This window comes from Pituophis catenifer, unplaced genomic scaffold (genome assembly GCF_029215685.1).
Source record: "Pituophis catenifer annectens isolate HBS135680 unplaced genomic scaffold, rPitCat1.0.hap2 SCAF_4, whole genome shotgun sequence".
NCBI classification, from domain to species: Eukaryota; Metazoa; Chordata; class Lepidosauria; order Squamata; family Colubridae; genus Pituophis; species Pituophis catenifer.
Window position 1 is genome coordinate 32500281 of NW_027256884.1, and position 26617 is coordinate 32526897.

The 26617-nt window shown below is 35.2% G+C and overlaps 1 protein-coding gene across 2 annotated transcripts in view; it reads left to right on the top strand.

Moving 5' to 3' along the window:
* SEPTIN10 (septin 10) overlaps positions 1-26617 on the top strand; it is a 41009-nt gene that overhangs the window by 9185 nt on the left and 5207 nt on the right. The window contains exons 2-10 of one of the 2 annotated variants that reach the window (XM_070943223.1): positions 2035-2103; positions 4993-5104; positions 6923-7118; positions 8943-9129; positions 12500-12661; positions 14907-15003; positions 16930-17098; positions 21617-21652; positions 25114-25246. In XM_070943223.1, the coding sequence (XP_070799324.1) occupies positions 2035-2103; positions 4993-5104; positions 6923-7118; positions 8943-9129; positions 12500-12661; positions 14907-15003; positions 16930-17098; positions 21617-21652; positions 25114-25246 (1161 nt within the window). The remainder of the gene's footprint in view (positions 1-2034; positions 2104-4992; positions 5105-6922; positions 7119-8942; positions 9130-12499; positions 12662-14906; positions 15004-16929; positions 17099-21616; positions 21653-25113; positions 25247-26617) is intronic. The other variant, XM_070943224.1, reaches the window with a different exon arrangement.

The following is a 26617-nucleotide window of genomic DNA, read 5'->3' on the forward strand; positions in this document are numbered from 1 at the left end:
TTGCAGTGGTTGTGACTGTTTTTTCTTGATGGCTACACATACAGAATAACGTTTAATGATTTGTTTAGATTCATAATCTTTCTGATCAAGAATAAGGCAGATCCCAGTCTTATTGCTAACTTTAGGCAGGAAAATGCAACTAGCAGGTTTAAATAGAATTTGAAAGAACCCATCTCAGCAATCAGTTTCAGACTTGTAGAGGAAGAGAAAGAGTGTGCCATCTCTGTTTGACTTTGATACTGCCTATTGCCAGCGGAAAGCTTCTAACAGAGGAACTTCAAAGGGGGGGAAATCATCTATTGTTCCCTGGATCAAGGATAGGAGTGGATAACCAATGATTTTTCCCATTGTTGAATTATCACTGATGGGATTCTTTGCTTTAGAACACGCTGGCTAGAGCTGCAAGGAGTTGTTATTTTAGCAATAGGTCTCAAGTCTCCACTTTTATAACTGTTCAGGACCTGTTTCTTCTTTTTCTTTTGGTACATACGTTGTGTAATGTGCAAACAGTTTTTCCTCTTGTTCTTGATTGTGTAGTGACAGATTTAAGTAATGGAACCTACATCACTAAATTAGCCGAGTCTTAAGGTGAATTCATAAAATTCCAGTCGCCTCTGCTTAAATCTTGGTCTTTGCCTTTTAAGATAATGTCAGTGGCATTAATTATTTTGATATGTTATCACATCATAAAATATATAAGTAATTTATGTTGCAACTATTGAAACATAGGATTAGGGTATTAGAAATGTAAAGCTAATCAAAGTCAAATGCTGGCACTACATAGAAGAAAGTTACGCTGTAGTATATTTCTGTAGAACAATAAATGAACTCGTCTTCATGCTGAATATCATTTCAGAAAGGATTGTGGAGCAATCTTAGAATGTCTATCCAGAAATGAAGCAAGTTTATTTACTCCCAGGGAAGTTGATATAAGGAAGTTTTTTTTTTTTTTTTACTGTTGTTTTTATGGAAGTGTATATAATCTTGAACAGGAAGATTGGTAGGAACACTGAAATTTTAAGGATATGTTGGAGGTAGTTTCAAAAACCATTACTCTGAGGGACATGACTATTCACAAATCACATACCGATGAGGTTGTTTCCTAAAATATTATTTCCAGTTCAGCCTACGTTTGCTTTTTTTCCCAAATATGTTGCTGAACTATAGCCATTTACCAGTTTTATTTAATAACAGTGACTAGGTAGTCTCAGATATATTCATGGAAAGAGACACTGGAGGCTGGTCCTTTAAGTGCAATTTTATTTATTTTCTTATAATTAGATAAGCAATAGGTAAGATCTATTTAAGTGGCAGAGAAATGTCTGCTTGCAGGCTGAGTTGCCCTATAGCAATAGCAATAGCAATAGCAATAGCAATAGCACTTAAACTTAAATACCACTTCATAGTGCTTTACAGCACTGTCTGAGCTGCTTACAATGTCAGCATATTGTCCCCAACAATCTGGGTCCTCATTTTACCAACCTCGGAAGGATGGAAGGCTGAATCAACCTTGAGCTGGTCAGGATCAAACTCCTGGAGTGAGTAGTGAGTTAGCCTGCAGTACTGCATTCTAACCACTGGGCACTGCGGCTCCATATAACGTTTTCTACAATGCTGCTTAATTAATCAGTGTATTTAATTGAAATACTTGTAATTAACCAAAAAGTTAACCCCTTTAAATGTATTTATGTCAGCCCTTTGATGTTGGCCAGATTAAGAAGCCAACTAATTACTGAAATGATTAGAACTAAACCTTATTAAGATTGGCTATCATAACAGTATCTTGAGTAACTCTGATTGTGTTGATCTCTCCTCCCTCTCATATTCCTGTATATCATGGAGGAGCTTGCCTATCTATTTTCCAAATACTGACTTAGTTCCCAAGACTTAAGGAATATTTCTGTCCTCATTTTTTATGTAATGGTTTTCCCCATCTCCCTTATTCTGTATAGCTTTCCCATTATGACCAGAATTATTTTTCTTTCAAATTTCTTTAATTTGACTGTCACAAAATTATTTTATTGACTGTTTCAGTACTATCAACCTGATATTGGAATGAGAGGACCCTTTACTTCACCAACAGATAATCATGATGCAGGAAAAGTGAGTTATTCTATTCTGTTCTGTTCTGTTCCGTTCCGTTCCGTTCCGTTCCGTTCCGTTCCGTTCTGTTCCATTCCATTTATCTGTATCTCACCTTCATTATTTTTACAAATAACTCAAGGTGGAGAAAATATCCAACACATCTTCCTCCTATTTTCCCTACAATGATGATCTTGTGGGATGGGGTTGGCTGAAAGAGAGTGACTGGCCCAAGGACACTCAGCTGGCTTTCAAGGCTAAGACAGGACTAGAATCCCTTCCCTTCCCGTCCCGTCCCGTCCCGTCCCGTCCCGTCCCGTCCTGTCCCAGGGCAGCTTAAATGACTGCAAATTTATCATAGCATTATATAAGTTCCTCCCCCACCTTACCATCTACATTATCAGAGCATTCTTTGCATTCTTTGGATATTTGTAGAGCATCCTGAACAATTACTTGTTTATTCTGGCTCCAAAGAAGACATTTCTCTAAGTGGGAGTAGTGGCTATTCGGAGAGGATATCAGTTGATAAATCTCTTGCTGCCAAGCGCTGTTTAAAGCCATTTCACCAGAGCAGTTCCAATTTCTATGACTGTGTTTCATAGGACTGCACTTTTCAAAGTGTGCAAGGTTATGCTGTACTCTGATGTGGCTGACATATACTTGCATGGCATTATTTATAGACATTTGGGTCTAGAAATATGCTTCCTTTGGGAGAGCACTGCTGTCATCAGTTCTCTCTTACTTGGGCATTTGTCTGCTGCCCTAAAGTAAGCTTGCTACTTAACCTGTAGTGAGTTGCACAGAAACCTCCACAAAGAGTAGGAAGCTTACTTGTAACTAGGATTCTTAGAACACTCAAGTACATTCACATAGCCCCATTCTCTTTCCCCTTTCATGTGCTTTCTTTACTAAGTATCCTATTAATAATGACTGTCAGTCCTTTAGAATGCAAGAAAAAGAGGGAGCATTATTTTAGGCATCCACGGTAAGATGGAGTTCTTGCTCCAAATTTCCTCAGTTGTGGAATATTCCCAATAAGGCTTTTGCACAGGTGCAGTATCTATATGTAGGAATGGACTGTTTACCACTTGAAGATACACAGTTGCAGAAAAAATAAACCTGTTCTCAAGGGACATACATACCTTGGATTTATTATGTAAGGAGACATTGGTATGGGTGGCTTAATAAAGATATCTCATTATTTTAAATATTAAAGATCAAAATAAATATCATAATAATTGTGATGTTATTGGGTAGCTTTGGCTATGCTAAGGAATGACCAGAAACCTATTCAAGAGTATATTTTGGAATTTGGATTTAAGCTGTCAAGGGTATCTTCTTATGACATTAATATTGCAAGCTGCTCAGAGTCTCCAGAACGGGAGCAACATAAAAGTTGTATGAATAAATAAAAAATCTCTCAAAACTAAGAACTCAACAGTGCTGATCATGGGAAAGAAAACATAAGAAGTCCCTAAAGATGTCTATATCTATAGATTCTTCAGGGCAGGAGTCTCCAATCTTAGCAACTTTAAGACTTGTGGACTTCAACTCCCAGAATTCCTCAGCCAGCAAAGCTAGGAGTTGAAGTCCACAAGTCTTAAAGTTGCCAAGATTGGAGACCCCTGCTCCAGGGAATGAAATGCCTCAATAACTCCGTTATAACTAGACGTTAGAGAAGCTGCAAACAGTATTCACAAACAAGGCTTCTTGTCTTTTCTAAGTCCAGCAGAAGAGTTCTTGGCCCTCTCTGAAAATCTCAGTATATATACATGACTAAGAGATAGAAAATGAGACTTTTTTTCAGCTTATCCTCAGTTTCAAGGCAAATTGAAGTAGTGCTAGACTTTATGCCTCTTCTGTTTCTCCAAAATCTTTTGTAGAGTTTCAGAACACTTTAAATAACTCGGGTCTGTGACAATCAGAATTAGCAATAGTACTTAGATTTATATACCATTTTACAGTGCTTTACAGCACTCTCTAAGCAGTTTAGAGAGTCAGCGTATTGCCCCCAACAATCTGGGTCCTCATTTTATCCACCTCAGAAGGATTAGTTGTCAGTCAATATTGGGGACCCTTGTAAACAAACATTTAATAGCTAGACGTCATCATAGGTTTGTATGGATGCCTATAAATGTGGTGCTTATGTTGTGGGGAAAAAAATAAGCCAGTTTATTTTTCCAGATGTTTGTTGAATTTTAAGGATGTGTACATATGTTGTCATATATTAAGTTTCCGGAGAGAATCAGCACTGCATTCCATAGGGAATACGTGCAGGGCAACCCAATTTTTTTTGGGGGGGGGAAGGGCATTTCTTTTTTTTATTTGCTGTTCCCCGTAGCAAATTAAAGCTTTGCAAATGAAAGGCCAGGTGATTTGGTAATAGAAGCACCAAAAAAGATGCACAATATTACTGGAAGGAAGGAATAGGAAACAGAAAGAAGCAGAAAACTTCTGAAGAGATTAATAAAAAGAAGTGGTTTAAGCAAAAAGGATGGCATTAATGAAAGGGTTGAGGAGAAGAAATGACATACAAAAAGGAGGGAATAGAATGATAGGAACCTAAACATGCATTTTCTTTGGTGTTAAGCTTATTGGTATGCACTAATATTTATTCAAGAACTGGAAATGATTACTTTTTAGTAAATATCTTAGAGGTATTGTAATAACGAAAGAATAACTTGTGGTTGTGCAACAGATTAGTAATAGTCATGTAGGCTTTTAAATTCTGTTTGCAGATTAACTGCCCACAGTAATTTTTATTTGGTTGAAAAAATTAAACCAAATGTCACCTAGTGAAAACTTTTAATATGTAAAATATTATCATGTTTAGATTTGTCAAAATTTACTAGTATCATAGATATTACATTGCAATCTTATGCCCTAATATTTTTTACTGTTTCACTTCAGCAAAATTGTCGATCCTTATTCTTGTCTGGCCATGTTGGTTTTGATAGTTTACCAGATCAATTGGTTAACAAATCTATCCATCAGGGATTTTGCTTCAACATTCTAAGTATTGGTAAGTAATTTAATTTTCAAAAGTGTAAACTAATTTAAATTGGTCCTGTTGAAAAGTCTGAAGTAATGAAAATGACAAAGATATTAATGTTGACCTTGGATACTGGTTCAAAGGTGATAACTAAGTTTATTTACCTTTTTACAGTAAATTCCTTAATTTGCTTAAATAAATATATTTAATTCCTTAAGTACTTTATATTCCTTAACTGTTTTCACTCTTTAAGCTTCACAAACATTATAAAATCTATTGATAGCTTAGTGCTTCTTTATGGTTAGCAGTAATTCCACATTGGTTTATTTTGATAATAAAAAATAGCATTTAGAGCCTTTGTAGACGCCGAGTTTGTCAATCAAAAGGTTGGCAGTTCAGCGGTTTGAATCCCTAGTGCCGCGTAATGGGGTGAGCTCCCATTACTTGTCCCAGCTTCTGCCAACCTAGCAGTTCAAAAGCACGCAAATAGAAAAATAGGGACCACCTTTGGTGGGAAGGTAACAGCATTCGTGCGCCTTTGGCATTTAGTAATGCAGGCCACATGATCATGGAGACATCTTCGGCCTGTGCTGGCTCTTCGGCTTTGAAACGGAGATAAGCACCACCCCCTAGAGTCAGAAATGACTAGCACATATGTGCGAGGGGAACCTTTACCTATTTATTTAATGAAAATGCTATTCCATTTTTCCTACAGAGCATTTCTAAACATTTTTCTAACTATTTTCAGGAATATTTATCAGGGTTAAAAGAACTTAGTGAGTAATTTGCAAATAAAACCTTTAATAAATATTATTGTTCCTTTTTAAATTCAACCTCATCCAAAGCAGAATAGGCTATAAGTCTAATTATGATAAAAAGTATTCTTCGTTAAAGTATTCGTTAAACAGTATAATTTAGTAATATATAGTTTAAACAGTCCTCAACTTATGACTGTTTAACAATGGTCTGAAGTTACCACTTGGCACTTATGACCGATGTATCACTGCCATGGTCACACAATTGCAATTTGTGCACTTGACAATTTATTTACAACTGGTTGCAGCAACCTGCAGTTACATAACCATGATTTTCATCTTTTTGCAGGTTTCTGACCAAATTTGAATTTGCTTAGAAACCACCATTAAAATTTTGTAAAATTAGGTTCAACCTGACTTATGACCACAATGACACACACAGTGATAATTCTTGTCTCAGTTATCATCATACGTCAAGGACTACCTGTACATATGACTGATTAAAAATGGATATTTCATCCCATATCAGTCATTACAAGCTTATTTTTCAGTTCAATTATTGTGTCTCAGCTTACTGTATTTTAGAGGATTGATGTGAGAGTAACCGAGAATAGAAAGCCATGTATGCTAGTAACTTATGAAGACAGTGTCTGAAGACAGTTGAATGAGATGGAATTTTTAAAAAAACTATAGCATGTTAGAGGCTGTCTTCTGAAAATTCAGCACTTTGGTTTCAGTTTCTTGGATACGGTTCCCATAGAGCAAAAGAAAAAAAAGTGAAATGAAATCAGTGATACAGAAATGACAGGGAACGACAGAAGGAAATAAAGAGTTGATGAGAAGCAACTGTTCTTGCAGGTTGCAGAGTGAAGTAATGGGCACCTGATGTCTTTTTGAGAAACGCTTTTGCATGTTGTTCAGATGTTACCATAAAAATTACAAAAGGAAAGTCATTTCTAATGGTATCCATAATGAAGTTATAACAAAACTTACTGCATTATTTTTAAATGGTAGAAATGAAGTTTTTCTTTTTGTGTTTCAGTGACATTTATGAAAGTGCATTTGTGATATAACTGTACTTTTAAAATTTCAGGAGAGACAGGGATTGGAAAATCAACTTTGATTGATACCTTGTTCAATACCTCTTTTGATGATCATGTGTCAACACACTTTCAGCCAAATGTGAGGCTTAAAGCTCAGACTTATGAGCTTCAGGAAAGCAATGTCCGATTGAAGCTGACAATTGTAAATACAGTTGGATTTGGGGACCAGATAAACAAAGAGGATAGGTGAGTATCTCTTAATTCAAATGAGCTGCCCGTTGCTGCTGATCTAGATTCTTGGCATTTATTTTATGTAATAGAACAAATGTAATCATGGATATCAATAAAGCATAACATCTAATAAAGCCACTAGTAATCCTTTCCAAATGGTTGCTTATAGTTGGCAACTATGTTCCTTCTTACATGTTGAATGGAAGACATTTTGTTTTCTTCATTAGTTTATCAACAGCATATTAGTCAGGCTCAACAATCTATATTTGACTAATGGCTTGCATGTGACAACTTCATTTTTTCATTGAGCAGCTGTAAGGAACTCTAGGTTTTCATCTGTTGTAAAATAACTTCAGAGAAAAATAAGATCTTCTAAACTTGCAAATGAATGATTGTTTGGATTCTGGCTTACACCAAAGACAGTATACTAAATAGCATATTGCCCCCAACAATCTGGGTCCTCATTTTACCCACCTCGGAAGGATGGAAGGCTGAGTCAACCTTGAGCCGGTGAGATTTGATCCGCTGATCTGCTGAACTAGCAGTCAGCTGAAGTAGCTGCAGTACTGCGCTCTAACCACTGCGCCACCTCGGCGCAATGTGGGTCCACATTGAGACTTTGCCAGTCCACCAACTGCCTTGGAATGCTTCTCCCACAATATTTAATTGAGCCTTTAAATCAACCCTCCATTAAAATTTCTATCAAGTCTGGCTCCGCAATATCACAGTAATACCTTACCGGTTTGGCCCCTCATATCGTCTATTTGCATGGATATCTCTATCAAACGTGTTCTTAGATTATCACTTTGGCCCCTACCAATTTGGCCCCTAAGATATTCTCTCTCTCTCTCTCTACTTTATATGCTTCTCTATGCAGAACAAATTTATATTCAAGCAAAACAAGAATCAGTTATTGTGACATGATATAATTCATTATTTATATCACTGGTTAGTTTCTAAGAAGTATTTGGCAGAAAACAGAGTATCTGGATGGAATTTTAGTTACTAGAATTTTTGTGAATTTCATAATTCCAGGAACTTCTCCACATGGATAGACAAGTCATCCTTCATCTCTCAAGTTTGAAATGTCCTTGAACCCTAATTTAACCCCAGTTCTTGTTATCTTTTCCATCTTTTTCTCTCTCTCTCTGTCCCTTACAACTAACAACCAATAAAAACTGGTGTTAAGTATGTTTTCTCCTTCTTAGGTTTCTCAATGCTAAGGAATAGTGTTTGGATAAGTATTATTGTGTCCTACCCTTCCATTGTAAACTGAGTGGAAAAAGTTATGCAGTTTGCATAATGGACAATAATAGGAAGAAGTAACATCCATAAGATAAAAGTTGAGTCTGCTCTAGGGCTTCACAGTTTAGTTTGTTCTAAATTAAATTTTAAAAAAATTGCTGTCATCTGCTTGGTTTTTTCTAGCATACATAGGGAATGGCTCTATTGTTTTGATTTTATAACACAATAGGATGAGTTTTGCTGGAATCTGAAAAAAATAAAGACCGCTGAATTATTTTAAAAAACTGTTTTAGATATAGATTTGTTGCAGTAGTTAGAAAATATTTTCTGTCCTTGGATAGCTTGCGTGCATTTTTTTTCTTCCGTTCAATTATGTCTGAGTCTCAGAGACTGTTTTACAAGACGTTGAACTCTACAGGTTGTTTCAAAAAGACAATTGATATAGCTGACAATATTCTGAATTATTAATATGTAGTAAAGTTTTATAAAAATAGAACTGAATTGTTAAAGTTATTGTTATTCTTTCCAGTTTGTGCAGGCATATTGGAATTGAATTTAACTCCTTGTTCTAAAATGAATTCTTTTTCTTTCTAGTTATCAGCCAATTGTCGATTATATCGATGCACAATTTGAGTCCTACCTCCAGGAAGAGCTGAAAATTAAGCGTTCCTTATATAATTATCACGATACTCGCATCCATGTGTGCCTGTATTTCATTTCACCCACCGGGCATTCCCTTAAAACTCTTGATTTGTTAACAATGAAAAATCTTGACAGCAAGGTAAGATTTTAAAACCATTTTTAGGAAAAAATAAAAATACCTGATCTTTTAAAATAATGTACAGGTAGTCCTCCATTTATAACTATAGTTGGGACCAGAACTCCCATTGCTAGTTAAGTGAATCATGCTCAGTTTTATGATCTTTTTTATCATGGTATATCACCATGGTCATTAAATGAATTTGGCTTCCTTCATTGACTTTGGTTGTTGGAAGCCCCTTGGGATGGTTGTAAATGGTGATCATGTGACCTCAGGATGCTGCAGCCATGATAAATACATGCGAGGTACCAAGCACCTGAATTTTGATCAAATGACCATGACACCACATAGGATCAGTGGTAACTTTGAACAGTAGTAGAACAAGTGATAGTAAGTTGAGGACTATCTGTAATAGTGTTAGGTATGAATAACTAGAGCCACACAAGGATTCAGTTAGCTGCTTTAGTGCTCAAATCCATGTACAGGAATCTTGTCAGACTAGCAGCTTGCACTTGAGTAAAATTGGTACTCAAGTTCAAGTTCAGTGGCACTCAAGGGGTCAGATTTCTCCATCTTGTGCCCACATACGGATTCCAGACTGTTGCCCCATTTAACTCCTCCACCGGGCTCAGCCATTCTCTCTCCAACATAGATATTCAATGTAATATTTTAAAATTGCTGTAATCATTTTTTATTGTTATAGCCTTAAAAAGATTTTAATAAAAATAAAAATTGTCTCAATTGGTGAATAGGTCAGTGTAACTGAGTAAGTGATTTCAATTATTTTGGGAAAAAATTGAGAGTAAAGTTATTTTGTTATGGAATAAGAAAAGGATGATCTTGTACTTTATACAAGGCATTGGTTGTTTGTGGCAAAATCTAGTCAAAAGTCTGTATGTTCCCAGTGGTGTAAGTTACTTGCTAAATAAATTGGCAATCTAAGATTGCTATTAGGAAATATAGGATGATTTTTTTTTTCCTGTTTGGGAAAATAATTTTTAAAATATCAGATTTATTTTTGGGGATTGATTTGGTCTATAGTGCCCATCAGAATACATAAGCTAATTAATACTAATGTCATGGCAGCTACTCAACATTAACTTCTGTTTAAATATTGATATATTTGTGTAAGGATAGTCTCTGCGGTAAAACACACCTAAACTTCAAGTAAAAAAATTAAACCATGTATTGACATAAGGTATGAGCTGCTTCTAAAAGTAACAATGTGCAGAGCTGAGTGCATTTCGATATACTGCAAAGTTGAATGGTAGAAAACAAAAGCAAACTTTAATCAGGCTGTGAAGGGAGAGAAAAATGTATAAAATAAATAGGAATCATTGTTATCAAGTAGCTACACTATCATAATTAGAGGCGTGTGCTGATATTGTATTCTAATTAAAAATCTTGTCTATAATTGTAATTAGGACTGTTTTAAAGTAATGATAATGACTGAAGGAAGATATGATCGTGGTCTATATAAATCTGGAAGTTAGTCATGTTTAAGAGGGAATGGGTCTATTTTGTTTTGAAGTTGAGGTTAAGATTGAAATTGAAAGAAAAGACATTCAGGTTGAATATTAAAAGGAATTTTCTGACAGTAAAAGCTCACTAACAGTAGAATGATCTGCCTAATACAGTATTTAATTCCCTGTTTTACGTTGGAGCTATCAAGAATGGGTTACTGTAGATGATCATGAAGTCCCTTCCAATTAGAGTCTAGTTTCCTATGAAATGAATACGTGCCTGTATAATATTTCAAGTTTATATTGATTTGATATGGATCTATTTAAATATTACAGCTTTGGACTAGGCTTTCTCTAAATGCTTTCAGCAGTGAAATAATCTTTGTGCTGCCATTCTATTAAGTAAAATGTTCCATGCTATTTAAAGCAATTGCGCATTATCATTTTAAGGCTAACTAACATTAATAGAAGTACACCTCAGAGGGAATGAAAAAAATGAGTTCTATATATATTTAAATACTAATTTGTACTGCTTCAGCAATTTTTTTTACAGTTGCTATTTACAGTATTATCATAAGTTGCTGAACTGAATAAGCAAGTTAACTAAAACTCTAGGGTAGTCATCATGTTAGTCCTGTCTGGATTCATCTCTTGTATGTTTAATATGGACTAAGTCTAATGAAGATGTCACGAGAATAGACACATATCTGAAAGATAGTGTGAAAGAGTTGATAGAGAAATTATGTATTTGACATATGTCTCTCAAGCTTCCAAACATATTTTTTTAAAAATAATTCTTTTTATAAATGTAATGCAAAAATAATTTAATTTTAAGACATTTGTTTATTTTTTTTATTTTGAAGATATTATACAGGTTTGAGACTAAAAACTTTGTGTAGGAATCTGATTTTCTGCTAATTAAATGGCTGCAAAATGCTCATTGTTCGTGATCTAAAGAGTGATAAAATGGGGTAGAATGGGATCTGGATTTAGCACTTTTAGGCTTAGATTATTTCCTCCATCTCCTTCCCATTTCTAGGCGTTTTTTTATATTTCTCTCCATTCCTTGCACTGATGTAGCAGTTCTTACCAAATATAAGTAAGGAAACTAGAGAAACTATTATGGCAGAGACAAGTTGTCATAAAAGACTATTAATTAGCTGGAAAGTCAGGTTTTAAAAATGATGAAGACAGATCTGGTTTTTAACTTGTAGCTGAGTCTGGAGAAAACATCTACAAGCCTTGATACAGACACTACAAAAGGATCATTTTACCCCAAAGCAGCAATACTCATCTCTTTAACAAAATGGCAAGAAGACATGAAAGCAACCTTTCTGCATTATTCATACACATATCAAAGGTTTCACTTGGGATTGCCAGTGTTCCTTCAGACACTCTAAAATATTGTCTGTTCACAGATATTCAAGCTTGCCTAGCATTTAATTGAAGAAATCAAAAGAAAGATAAGAAATCTAATGCAGATTGTTGGGGCACATGTAAATACTTCTTTAAAAAACGTGTTTTACATGAAATCAGTCCCAAAATAATGTTATCTTTCCCTTTGAAAATGTAGGAAATACAAATTCATTCTGATAACTAACTTTTTCTTTGTTTAAAGGAAAAGTTCTTATATTATTTCTAATGAAACTGATAGCTCATATTTATTAAAGAACTTTCATGTAGTCATATTAAAATCTTCTGTGATATACCTATTCCAGTTTGGAATGGACCAAAGGCTAAATGGATTATACTGATGAGTGAAAATTGTTAAGGTTATTATCTTGTATCTCTAAAAAGACAATATATTGTGTAGTCTAGAAAACAACTTACCTGTTCAGTGATAGTAACTTGTATCTCAAAAGTTCAAATGATGTTCCAGGATTTTGATATCTTTTGCATATTTCATAGCAATCTGATTTCTTTAATAGGTGAACATTATTCCAGTTATAGCCAAAGCAGATACAATTTCCAAATCTGAACTGCAGAAGTTTAAGATCAAAATCATGAGTGAACTGGTCAGTAATGGAGTTCAAATATACCAGTTTCCAACAGATGATGAGAGCATTGCTAAAATTAATGCTACCATGAATGTAAGTATATTTCCATAGGTACTGTATTTAAACTAGAGACTCATTGTCTGCAATTACTGGTTTCTTTTTTGTATGGAGGATAGCATTTTAATGGGAACTGCTGCCGCCATGTTTCTTCAAAAATTCTGGACTTTCATTTTTCTACTGTTCATCAATTACATTTTACATTTTAGCAGAAAGCATTCCACCATAAGTATGTTTTTCTTTCATAGAGCACAATGTTCATATATGAAATCTGAATTGAATTTGCATTAGCGGGACTTACAGCATACATTTAAAATTTTGCTAGAACCCATCTTTACATTCCAGATTTCAGTTTCTTTGAGTATTTATGCTGAAGAGAGTTCTTGAGTGGCTACCTTAACCACAAGCCGGAAATTCCTATGGATATTTTCTTCGTTATATTGTACTCAGGTGTTTAGTTTTTTGTTCTTAGCCACCATGCCTCTGCATCATGGTCTAGTGCAGTGGTTCTCAACCTGTGGGTCGCGACCCCTTTGGGGGTCGAATGATCCTTTCACAGGGGTCGCCTAAGACCATCGGAAAACACATATTTTCAATAGTTTTAGGAATAATTTTATGGTTGGGGGTCACCACAACATGAGGAACTGTATTAAAGGGTCGCGGCATTAGGAAGGTTGAGAACCACTAGTCTAGTGGTTAAGCCACCAGGCTAGATATCAGGAGACTGTAAGTTATAGTCCTGCTTTAGGGATGAAAGCCAGCAGCCAATGACTTTTAGGAAGTCAGTCTATCTCAGCCTATGATGTCAGGCTCTAGCATCATCTGACAAGTCAATCAGTCAATTCCTTTTGCAACCAATGGATCAACACTTGGTTGATCTGAAAAAAGGAGATTCTGCACTTGCAGAATGGATGGATGGGTGGATGGATGAATGGATAGATAGATAGAATGAGAAAGAGAAAGAGAAAGATCTATTGTTAAGCATTTTAGGGCTAGGTCTTTTCAATCTTTCTGCTGAGCATAAGTCCTTTTTATAAATCTCTAAAATCTGTTCTATGAAAGTATGAGAAATTAAGTGTATATTTTACTGATGTAATAAATTTATTAAATATTAATTCATGTCTTCTAATGTCTGCATTCCCTATTGGATGTGTCATATTCTAATGTGAGGCCTTAATGCAATACAAAACCTAATATAGCACTTAACCCTTGCCCACCCTTCCGCCACAATTGTTTCCTTTTCTATAGTGGCGGTGCGAACGTCCTACCACCTTACATTAAAAGTTATTTGACAAGGGACTGTCATCTATATGGGAGGCAGTTCCTTCTTGAGAAAAAAATTACCAGGCCAATGTTTAGAGGCACAATGAATCTTGACCAATACAAAATTTGGACAAAGATTTGACAGAATAGCTTCATGATTGAAAGAGTGACGCTAACATAGGAAGCCTACCCTGCAGCTATTACAGTTTTACTTTTTCCAGGCATTAAGGCTGCTTTTCAGACATATTCTTCTCAGTTATCAGAAGTCAGTTGACATCCTGGAATAGTTACATTAGTGTTTCTGGAGTTGCTGCTTGAATAACCCAGATTGTTCCACTAATCTCTTGACAGTTCATAATTTTTCAACTCATTGGTTGACAGCTTCAGTTATTTATATCTGCTAAAGTTGAAATGAGATTTGTGAAAAAAAGTCCTGTCAAAGTTTCAGCCTGAGAAGGTGAGGAACTGGTTTCTTAGTATAGTTAGATCTCCTTTTTTATGACCAGGAAATAGCCTAAACAGAAATATTGCCTTCTAGAAATAGGAATTTTATGGTCTTTCCTTTTAGAATGGAGATTTTAATAAATCTAAATAATTTATAAAATAGATCCTTGCTTTTCACTAGTGCTTATATTAATCTAGTGTTAGAAAATGAGACAGAACTTTGGTGACATTGCTTCGGCAGCCAGAGGATAAGATGGACAACTGAAGATCAGCCCATGTGGTCCCTAGAAACTTCCCAAGTTCATAAACAAGGTTTCACATCCCACTCTTCTGATAGCTAAAAGAGTTCCCAGGTAAATATAGCCCTCCCTGTCCTGAGGTTGCAGCTGATGACAAACTTGAAATTCAAATGGCCACATTTCCCGGAGGAAGCTGTTCCCATTCAGGGTTTGGATAACACGTGCAACAGCAGCCCTCTCATCCATGATAAAATATATACAAATTTGTCAATATGCCAACGTTTTATTTTATTCTAGTTTCATCTGTGCCATTTAATGTATTATCTGTTTCTCAGGGACACTTGCCATTTGCTGTAGTGGGGAGTACAGAAGAATTAAAGATCGGTAACAAAGTTGTAAAGGCTCGCCAGTATCCTTGGGGCATTGTGCAAGGTAAACGAGTTTTAGACTCTTCTTCATCCAGAATTAAATTTTTGGTTAACGGTCTGCTTTTAATTAAATAAGTGTGCATTTTGCAACACTTTAAGGGATCTATTTCCGCTAAAACTTTTTTTAACAGATTCCAGAATAGAGTCAACATTTTTTCATATTCTGGAACCAGATATATTTCTTAAGTTTTGTTAAGTAAAGTTGTTCATTTCACAAACTGTTACAATAATATAAGCCAACTGTTAAATAAAATCCTCATCTTGGCCATAATTCTAAGCATATGATTTTGAGAAGTAGTTATTTTGTAAGCATGATGTGTGAACTGTAGAAGTTTGTATTAGATCCAGGTTTAGATTTCCCACTCAGTCACTATGTGATGTTCAACCTTAATTCTCTTTATCCATCTTGCTTTATATGAGGATAAAATGTGAAGAAGCATAAAATGAACTATATATAGTCTTCTGAAGAAATAAATAATTAAAGATAATAAAAAATGTCAAGATGTATGAAACCAGTTTTGGAAAACTCTGGGATAAGTGAGCTTTGACGTCTTAAGATCTCTTTTTTAAAACAAATGTAAGATCAGGTTTTAGAAGTACCAAGATGAACTACAGTATATGGATAACAGCTTCTGCCTCACTGTTATGTCTTTTCAATCTACAACTTATACATTAATTTACGAGTTAGTAAATTACTATTGGTTAGATCTTTTTATAAGGCATCATGAAAGAATGCTGCTTATTTAGAGCTGTGGTGGTTCAGTGGTTAGAATGCAGTATTGCAGGCTAATTCTGCTGACTGCCAATTGCAAGCAGTTCGATTCTCACCGGCTCAAGGTTGACTCAGCTTTCCATCCTTCCGAGGTCAATAAAATGAGGACCCAGATTGTTGGGGACAATATGCTGACTCTGTAAACCACTTAGGGCTGTAAAGCACTCTGAAGTGGTATGTAGGTCTAAGTGACATTGCTATTGCTATTTAAAACTATATTAAAAATTATAGAAAGTCTTCACTTCAGTCTTGACTGTAGATGACAACATGGACAAGTCCCTGCAGTTTTTCCTGGCAGAATTTTCGAAAGTAATTTCAGCCAAAGAAATAAGTATCAGTATTATTTTTGCCTTAAGGTTTTACATCATTTTAAAAGACGTGTTCATTTACATAAATTTTAAGGAAGTGTGGAGAAGCACTGGATGCTCCCTGCAGTTAAATAATTTTTCCATCCTTTTTCCTATTTCCATTCCACCTAAAATTTTCTCCCTAAAAATGTGAACATCCTTGAAATATCTGGCATAGGAGAGAGGAAAAAAATCAGGGAACAGTTGACTGGAGGAGGCTTGTAGATCTGTTTACTCAGTTTGCTGTCATTAGCTTTTTTTCTTTCCAGTTGTGCTGCTTATTCAGTTCAGTTTAAAGTTTATTTTGGTCAAAAATCTGTATAGACCATAACAATGAAAAACTGTTTAAAAGTAAAAGGGTATATATAAAACACATGTTAAAGTATAGTATAGAATATTGTTACCACTATTGGTGCCAGTATAAACTTTGTAAAACTAAGAAATAGAATGTTATTTATTTAAAATTATCTTAGTTTATCTAAGTATCTAAACTCCTTAAGCTAAATTTCGAATACAGAATAGGTTTTATTGGGGGAGGGGGGAGGGAGGGAGAGACAGAGAGATTTATATTTAGGGTTGTTCAGAGATTAGCCATAGTTGTACCATGTTAAGGAATGGGGATTAGTTCACCTGGATCTTATTTTGCTGACTGCATAACATAATTTGACAATGTCCAGGGAGGTAGAGTCCCTTTGACATGGTATGAGGCTTATTTGCATAAACAGCTTTTTAGAAAGCTGTTCTTCTGCTATATGTACTGTTTTGAATATATTCTAAGAAAGTGCTACTTGTACTATATTCCCTTCCTTAGTGGAGAACGAGAATCACTGTGATTTTGTGAAACTTCGGGAAATGTTGATTTGTACAAATATGGAAGATCTCAGGGAACAGACTCATATGCGCCACTATGAATTGTATCGGCGATGCAAACTGGAAGAAATGGGATTCCGAGACACTGGTCCAGAAAACAAGCCTGTTAGGTAAGTACATTAAAAATAATTCTATATTTAAGCAATATAAGAATGTATTCACTCTCTTTATTCTTACAACTCCTTATTTGTAACAGCAGGGGAGGAAAGGGAGTTTTCAAATTGCTAAACTGTCAATAGGAATCAAGCATTTAAAATAATTGTGTAACTGAAATCTGAAACTCGTTGCTGAAAAAAATTTCTGACATTGCTTGGGCCACCACCTGTGCCTCAGTGGCTAGTTAGCCAGCATTCAAGATACATGGCAACTACAGCTTCAGCATTTGCAACAGAGCAAGTATTAGGAAGCATTTGTTTGGGAGTACTTGCTGGTCACTCGATGGATTTAAACAAGCAAAGCTGCAATCATTCTGAAGGGTGCCGCATTTGGACTGTAAGAATAGTTAGTGCTGTGCCTCACTTGGAATTGAGTATTGTTGCTTTCTGTGGTTCTGTAGGAGTATTGGGTTCCTCTAGACTGGGGATGATACTTTAGGATCCGTGCTATCTTCTAATCAAAAATGACTTGAGGAATATTTTGTGAAAATGGGTCAATCGTATTCACATTTTAGGGAGGATATAACTAAAATGTTTCATAATTTTGAGAGGAAATTATTCATTTTTGTGATATGTCACTTTTTTTAAAAAAAATTTGATTTATATGCCGCCCTTCTCCGGAGACTCAGGGCGGCTTACAATGCATTAAGCAATAGCCTTCATACTTTTGTATATTTATACAAAGTCAGCTTATTGCCCCCACAAACTGAGTCCTCATTTACCTACCTTAGAAAGGATGGAAGGCTGAGTCAACCTTGAGCCTGGTAAGATTCGAACCTGCAGTAATTGCAGGCAGCTGTGTTAATAACAGGGTGCCTTAGACCACTGTACTACCAAGGTTCTTCCACTGTACTACCAAGGCTCTTCGTTTTTGCATATATTTTTAAGAATTTTGATTACAATAGTGAAAACAAATACAAACTAAAAGAAAGAAAAAAAGAATATCAAGAAAGAAAAAAGTGCAACAAAAAAGAGAAAAGAGAAAAGAAGGAATATGATAAAAATTCTGGGTTTCCAGAACAATTGTAACTTTGACCGGTCATAAAATGGCAAGTCATTAAGCAAGGACTATCTATATTCCCTTTTCATTGCTTTTCTCCTATTAATATCTAAAACAGAAGTTATTCTGATGATAGCCTTCAGAATCTGAACAAGCTGAAGCAGTCACTGAATAGACTGGAAATCTCTGGTATTAATTTTAACAGTCTGGAATTTTCCCATTACTGGTGCTGATGGGTGTCTCTGATAAATCAAGACAAATCTATTCAAGATATTATAGTGTTAAAATAAAATTTAAATTATTGTTGGGTAATCCAGCAGAAAATAATTTCTGAATTAGATATTTTATGGATTATTATTGAACTATCAGACTGATAAAATTACCAAAATGTTGCTGAGAGTCAGAATCCAGCCACTAAACTCCAAATACCGGGCCATTGCTTCTGCCATTGTTTTTCTTGTTGTTGCTCAATTTACAATGATGGTGGCAACCAGTTTCCTCCAATGGTCCCTGGTAAGGCGTGCTGATAGAGCAGTTCATCCCTAGCCGTTATTTCTAGGATTGAGGTTTTCCTTGCAGTAACTCACAGTGGTAGTAGTACATTTATTTATCATGTGCTATACTAAGTACAGGTAGTCCTTGACTTACAACAGTTCATTTACTTACAACAGTATCATTTACCAATCAAAGTTTACAACGGTATTGAAAAAAGTGATTTATGAACGTTTTTCACACGACCGTTGCAGCATCCTCATGGTCATGTGATCACAGTTCAGATGCTTGACAACTGATTCATATTTATGATGCTTGCAGTTTTCCAAGGTCACATGATCCCCTTTTGCGACTTTCTGATAAGCAAAATCAATGGGGAAGACAGATTCACTTAACAAGTGTGTTACTAACTAAACAACAGTGGTGATTCCCTTAACAACTGTGACAAGTAAGGTTATAACATGGGACAAAATTCACTTAACAACTGTCTTGCTTAGCGATATAAATTTTTGGCTCAATTGTGGTCGTAAGTTGAGGGCTACCTGTACAGGTAGAAGATAATGATAGCAATTACTGTAGTACTCTCTTATCCTGCAAACAATTGGGGAAACTAGTAACTAACTCTATCAGGTAGTCCATCACTTCTTCACTTTTGCTGTTCATTGTCTTCCGATCTATAACTCATTCTTCACCATCAGTGATCATTCATTTTAGCTACTCAATTATCACCGTTGTACCACTATTTTAATTTTTCTAACTTCTTCAAGCTATATTCAGTTCTAATTTATGCTTTCCAACTCACTTAACAAACTTCTATCCCCTAAAATAAAAATTGACATGAACCTTATTCATATGCATATTCATTGCATGTTTGTTGATTTAGAGAAAGTATATGATAAATTATGTAATGTTTGCATAAACAGGCAATTAAAGTTTGTTGAGTGTGATAAGAGGAGCATATGAGAAGAGTAAAGCATGTGTGAGAATAAATGGAATACTTACTCAGATGGTTCAGCACTGAGCAAGGAGTAAGAAATGGATATATGACTTCCCTTTGGTTGTTTAATGCTTTTATGGATCAGTGTAAGTGACAGTAGAGGTGTTGAATGTGAATGTATATGCACTTTTGTATGCAGATAATGCTGTGTTTATTGGCTGAGAATATGAATTATTTGCAGGGAGCATAGAAAGCTTATATGACATAGTGAGGAAGATGGTTTGAAAATTAATTCTTCAAAAGGCTAAGGTAGTTGTGTTTGACAGGGGAAATGGAGTGAGTGATTACAAATTATACTTGAATAGTGAGCAAATAGACATATTAGTTGGTAGAATGTTTTCTAAAAATGAGAAGAAGGATAGAGTAATTCTTAGATGTGCAGATGCTACTAGGTACTATGGGGGTCTTTTGCTAAGCAAGTTAATTTAAATAAATTAAAGCATACGTTAGGTATAGTACGTTTCCTTGACCGTTATCTCTTGCCCGTTGTTATTATTTGTTGCTTAATATTTCCTACACTTTCTATGCTTATGTGTGATGGGCTTTTATATGCCATACAGTATATAAAACAGAAGTTCTGTAAATATGTTGGGGAAAATAATCAAAATCAGCCCTGCAGACTGCATTTTTGTAGTGTGCAATAATCACACATATGTAATGCATGACGCCTTCAGTTTCCATGGAAGGAGAAATATAGGTATTATTTTACAAGTTCCACTAATACCACAGGTGTACTGAAAAGTACCGGTAGCTTACGCTTTTTTTTCTGAATAGCCCTCAAAGTAAAAAGGGATTACGTGCTGAAATATTTCTAGGTAGGGAAGGCATTGTGAATTTTATTCCAGCCTCTTAATAATAACTGACTGGCAGGGAGGGAGTTTAGAATCCAGCAGTTGGCAGCATTCTGAGCTGCTGCCCTTAGATAGTTTTTCCTCATTTTTTTTTTCTCTGCCTCCCTGGCCTTATCCAGCCCGTGTAATTATATATATATATATGTTTGCTTTCTTTCATTATACCAAATTAGTCTAGGTTCTGTTCACTGGTAAAGGAATAACCTTGCTGATGGGAAGTAGAGGTCCAAGCCCCTTTATAGAATTTCTTTCCAAGGAACATCTATTTTTAGGTAGCTGTAAAGCTTTATTTGCATTCATTTTGCGAATGCCTGCAAGATGTTAAGTATATGTTAAGTATCAGTATGATGGACACGACACAGTGTGTTGGCTACACATTGGGGGTTGAATTTGCTAACAGTTTCTTAGTTTGGTTTTAGTGCAAGGCAGTGTCCAGCCTGAAATGTACATATCCAACTTCAGTACTTAATGGAGAGTAAGTGCTTACTCAGGGCAATTTGTGGACAAAATAACGCATTCATTCCTGCTAATAAAGAGGCAAAATGTTATCTAAGGTTCCAGATTTGAAACTCAAGTTCCTATGGCATGAGTTTTACCCTACCTCTTCCTGACACGAAAAGATTCTGAATGTTTCTTATGTCGGCCCTCTTTAGTTCATCCCTCTCCAAATTTATTTAGATGACCCTACAATCTCTACAAACACATGTACCAGGTTTTTTTTCCCCCCTTCCAGGATAATAAATAATCCATGAAATCTTCCAAAGTGCCACAAAGCTCTTTGGTTTTGCTAAGCAGGTTAAAATAGCTATAAACTATACTGGTTGGGTCTTTATTAATAACGTTTTGTTGTTAAGTGTTAAACAGAAACTTAAATATGATAAAAGCGAGTTATATTTTTGTAGGAAAAATGAATTCATTTAACTTTTGAAAAAATGCTACAGCTTTTATGGCACCAAATGCTCAATATTGTTTTGTAAAAATAAGGTAAATTAGATTACAGTCTCACATCCACTCCCTTGAAACAAATTTATTTAAATTTGGTAAGGTTTACTTTTGAATAAACTTGTATAGGGTTTGAAAAGGTTATTTGGACAGTAACATGCCTTGATGAATCTGTATACCTTTGTTTTTAGGGTGCCAGATAGCAGGAAGACCAATTATAGAGAAAGGTATATTGTTTTGTAGTTTAGAATGATTAAAACATAGTTTTAGATATATTGCTGTTTTAATACATTGCTGTTTTAATATATTGCTGTTTTATTTAACTTTATAGAAAGTGATAGCATGATCTTACATGAACCGATAATGCCTTAATAGCAATATTGATTATAAGCTTTTGATTCTAATGAATTAACTTATATCCAACAAACTCAGCACCCTTTAAATATAACACAGAAACCATAATGTAATAATAGATCAATATGTTCCCAATTCAAAAGACTCAATAATAAGCAAGGAGAAACGAATCATTTTCTTCTGTCCAAGAACCCAGAAAGCTACTTGTTTCTGGAGTGCAGAGACTTATACCAGATGGACAAATAGAGTGAGTTAATGCAAGAAAATTTCCTATGTTCTTAGATACCCATTTTCTCTATATTCTTAATGTTCAGTAAAGATTTCCAAGATGCTTGCTGCCATAAGATTTAAGCTCTTATACTGCAATTCCAACCATTAACTGAAATAAAGCATGGTTGGTAAGGATAAAACATTAACAGTGGAGAAGTGGACAGTTAGAGTATCCTAACTGTGAAAAAGAATTGTTTTAACATAGAGTTCAAGAAAGTGATACCTGTGTTCTGCTGTCCCTCAATCAATGTGATTATTTTATTTATTGGCTATAATTGAAAAGAAGCTATCCTCCCTGATTATACAGATGCATCCTTTCACACTGCAACTAATAAGACTTTTTTCAGCAATGGTATTACTTTAGTATTATTTTGCCTGCATTTTTAGGCACATCTGCTACTTTTAATTCAGTAAACTTTCTCTAGAAGTTTAAACAGGCTTCCTCCCCCCAAAAAGTTAAACATGCAAGAGCATAACATTAATCCAGCCACTCTGTAACTTCTGATCAAGTTCCCTATGGAGGAGGCCAAATTGTTTTTGACCTTCTTTCAGGAAGGCCAGAAAAAAATGATTAATAAATTAATGTTTAATTTATATAACCTTCCATGCAAGATGTATGGATAGTGAAAAAGTGAGATCTGATTCTATAACCCAGCATACAAGGAGGGAAGGAAACAAGTTGCCAGATATAGTCACTAAGTTTTCAGTAAAGAATGTTGCCCAGTGAAGTAAAAAAAAACTTAAACTGTGCTCATATCTCAAGTGAATTAGTCATGCTATAAATGAAACCTATGAAATTTAATGATGAAAATAGCACCATTGCTCTTTAATAGATCCCAAGAATGGCAAGTTAGAGAAACCCTGGCAGCTGCTGTTATACATTAGAGAAAATTCTATTTTATTTAAAATATAAATATCTAAAGATCATCTAATAGGTGTGACTACTTCAGTCGACTAATCTGAATCTATTTAGAAACATTATGGGCATATAACAGTGAGATGGGAACCACTTTTCAAATAGCTTATTTTTGCTTGCCTACTTTGCAACAGCATGTTTACTGGGACATGACTTTGTTGAAAGAGCATCTAAGAGGCCATTATAATGGCAATGTATCAAAAGGGAAGCATGTTTTTAACAGTCATTCAGGAAATTTAGAAATGTTGCTTTTAAAATTAAGAAGTGATTCTTAATAGGCAAATAAAGAAGAGAAAAATAAGCCAGACAATAAGAAGAAATGAATACACAAAGGAATCTTTTTAGAGTTTTTACATGAAACTATAATTTTAGTAAATACATTCGTCAGCTAATGTAGCTAGATATGTTGAATGATCTTTAGATGTTATATTTTAAATAGAATTTCCTGTAATGTACACCATATGCTACCACATATTACTACAAGTAAACTTTGTTGCTAAAAGTAATCTTTTAAACCCCTTTTGGAATTTCAAATCCTTTTTAAAGCTTTCGCTAAAATAACCTCACTATTTTAGCAGAGTTAAATCTCATTTCACTCCATAGATCATATGTCCAACCCAAATGCATTTAGGATCAAGGCTTAAGAATGCAGTAAGCATATTCAAATTATGCAAATAATTCTTATTCATACTGTTGCTGCCTATCTCTTTCTAACAGATTTCTTATTGCATCCTGTTTGTACAAGACAATTTTTTATTGTGGAAATATATTCTGTCACATATATTTCACATACAACAAATACAGTGTTGCATTTGAAGTTGTATATATGTGAATATATCTATACCCTATTTTCTATTTCAAAATAAAACTGAGGCAATAGAACACTGAATATGTAACTACAATATGCCTTGTTAATATTAATTATCAAATATGTATAGGGTAATTTCTTCTTTCTGTCACCTAGGGACTTCATAATGATTCTACCTGGTGATTTTTGTAATTTTCTTGGCTACTACACTAAAAGAGTTTGCCATTTAAAAAAAGGATTTAAAAAAAATATTGACTAGTCTAGAATACAGCTATTGCATTCTGTGGTGGCAATGTCCTATCCATGTAGTAAACAGGTTCAACACTGCTTAATTTGTTGAGATCAACCAAAATCAGTTAGATGTTGCCTGTTGACTTCCATGTCATATATGTATGCCTACTGCTAATCAAAAATTTTATTAGACCCATAGAACCAGATATTAGATTCTGTGTTACAGTTGTATTCTTGTAACAATATTTTTATAAGAGGATGTATAGCAGGTGTGTCAAACTCACATTGTCATGGTGGTGTCACGTGGCATATTGGGACGTTTCCCCCCTTCGCTAAACAGGGCATGGGCATGGCCAGCGTGTGACGCATCCGGGCCGTGAATTTGACAGCCCTGATCTATAGGGCAGTACTTTGAATTGTTACTGAGAAGTGAGTGAAGTAGTTTTACAGCTGAAGATGAATATTCCCAATGATTATCTCATTATTATATTTGCAGAATTCATGTAGTCTGCTTCTCCCTGATAGTCCTTGCTCCTGCCTTTAACAATCACTTTCAGACAGGACAGAAAAATCAATATATAATCAATCAAAATAAGCATGTAAAAGTAACTTCAAACTAAAAACTGAATTACACACGATTTTGCATTTTTTAATTTTAATTTTTGGAAAAGTGGAATGTCCTTGATGTAAGCAATTCTGTATTTGTTTCCAATCTATCAGATTGCTGAAATCTGTGTTCTTTGGTTGCTTTTGTGACTGATGCTTTTCCTCTGAAAGGCCAATATAGAATCAAATTTTGAGGAAAAAAAGTTGTCTCTAAATTCTAAGGAAATTGTGAATTTTAGATAGAATTTGAAATTTGGAAAATGCTATGGATTCCTACAAGTAGAATATTCTGAGCATGGAGCCTTATTTTTAATGTAAAACAAGTATCAGCCCAAGGCATTTGTTCCACATTTTTGGGATCTCCAAGAGAACATTATCTTTCTGCAAGAAGGAATCTTTTCAGAGGTACTCTGGTATTTTTTGTTGAGCAAAATTCTGAAATCTTTAAGCATTGTTGCCTGTCACTTAAATGAGGAAAGCTATTTACATTTTATGGCTCCCAGTCTACAGGAGACGTATGAAGCTAAAAGACATGAATTTCTTGGAGAATTAGAACGGAAACAAGAAGAAATGAGACAAATGTTTGTGCAAAGAGTCAAAGAGAAAGAAGCACTTCTAAAAGAAGCAGAGCGAGAAGTAAGTATATTTTGACTCTGCTTAGGTGAGTTTGGGTGGATGTAGGAACTTGGAACAGATTTAATCAGGTTCTCAAATTTGGGAGTGCCTTGTCCTCCTAAAACAGTGATTTCTAAATGAAACTATCAGATCATGTTTTGTCAGTCATGCCACTGTACCTGGACAACTTGGATGCTGATTTGTACTTGCAGAATGGGGACATGACCTGGCAGAGTTCCAGCTGTGTACATGGAAGCTAGACGTGCACATCCCCAGCTGGATCACTGTCAGAATTCTTCCCTGCTGAGACTGTTCTTGAATAGGGGGCTGTGTTTAATCTTATCTTCTCCTTATCTAACAGCAATTCTTCTTCCTGGGGGTGGGCAGGACCTTGAGTCCTATGGGTCTGCTCCAGACATCTTGACTGGTAGTGTAGGACTTGTTGCTGTGACTACAAAAGCTGTTAAATGAAGAGTTTCAGGAAACTGAAACCCACTCGGACCAGCAGCTCAAAGAAGGCCATCATTTCCTAAGCAAATAGCGTATCTGCTCATTACATCCCCTCTTCTCCCACCCCACCCTGAGGATTCCTTAAATACATAGATAAGGTCTTAACAATCTCATTTGCCTACAAAAAATGGATCACTCAGATTCAGCAAGAGATACTTAGATGTGATTCACTGAACTCCCATTTGATTAATTACATGTGGCCATTGACTACTGAGTTTTCATAAATAATTGAAAAAATCTACTCAAATGTTTCTGAGTCTAGATCAGGGGTGTCAAACTCAATTTCATTGAGGGCCACATCAGGGTTGTGTTTGACCTGGGGGGCCGGGGTTGGTGTGGCCAGGGTGGGCATGGCTAGCTTGACGTCACTCATGTCAGAGTCGCCTGTGCTGGCTACTATGGCCTCCTGGAACCCTCTGCCAGTGAAAATGGAATTTGCGAGGGCCGCATGTGGCTCTCCTTAGCTCTGTTTTCACTGGCAGAGGCACCCTGGGCCGGTCCTTCACTGTTTCCAGGGCACCCATAGGCCAGGTCCAATCCAGTTACTTTAAATGGAACAAAGGTCTTAAAATTTTGGCTTCACAATTCTTGACTTGGGATAAGAAAAATATATATATGAATAAATGCGTGCCAAATAGAATACATGTTTCCAGACTTTCTTTCTTTCTTTCTTTCTTTCTTTCTTTCTTTCTTTCTTTCTTTCTTTCTTTCTTTCTTTCTTTCTTTCTTTCTTTCTTTCTTTCTTTCTTTCTTTCTTTCTTTCTTTCTTTCTTTCTTTCTTTCTTTCTTTCTTTTTATTATATTTATATACCGCCCTTCTCAAGATCAAATATATAAATATAAAAATTAAAAACAATTTAAAACCGGATTAAATACTTTGGC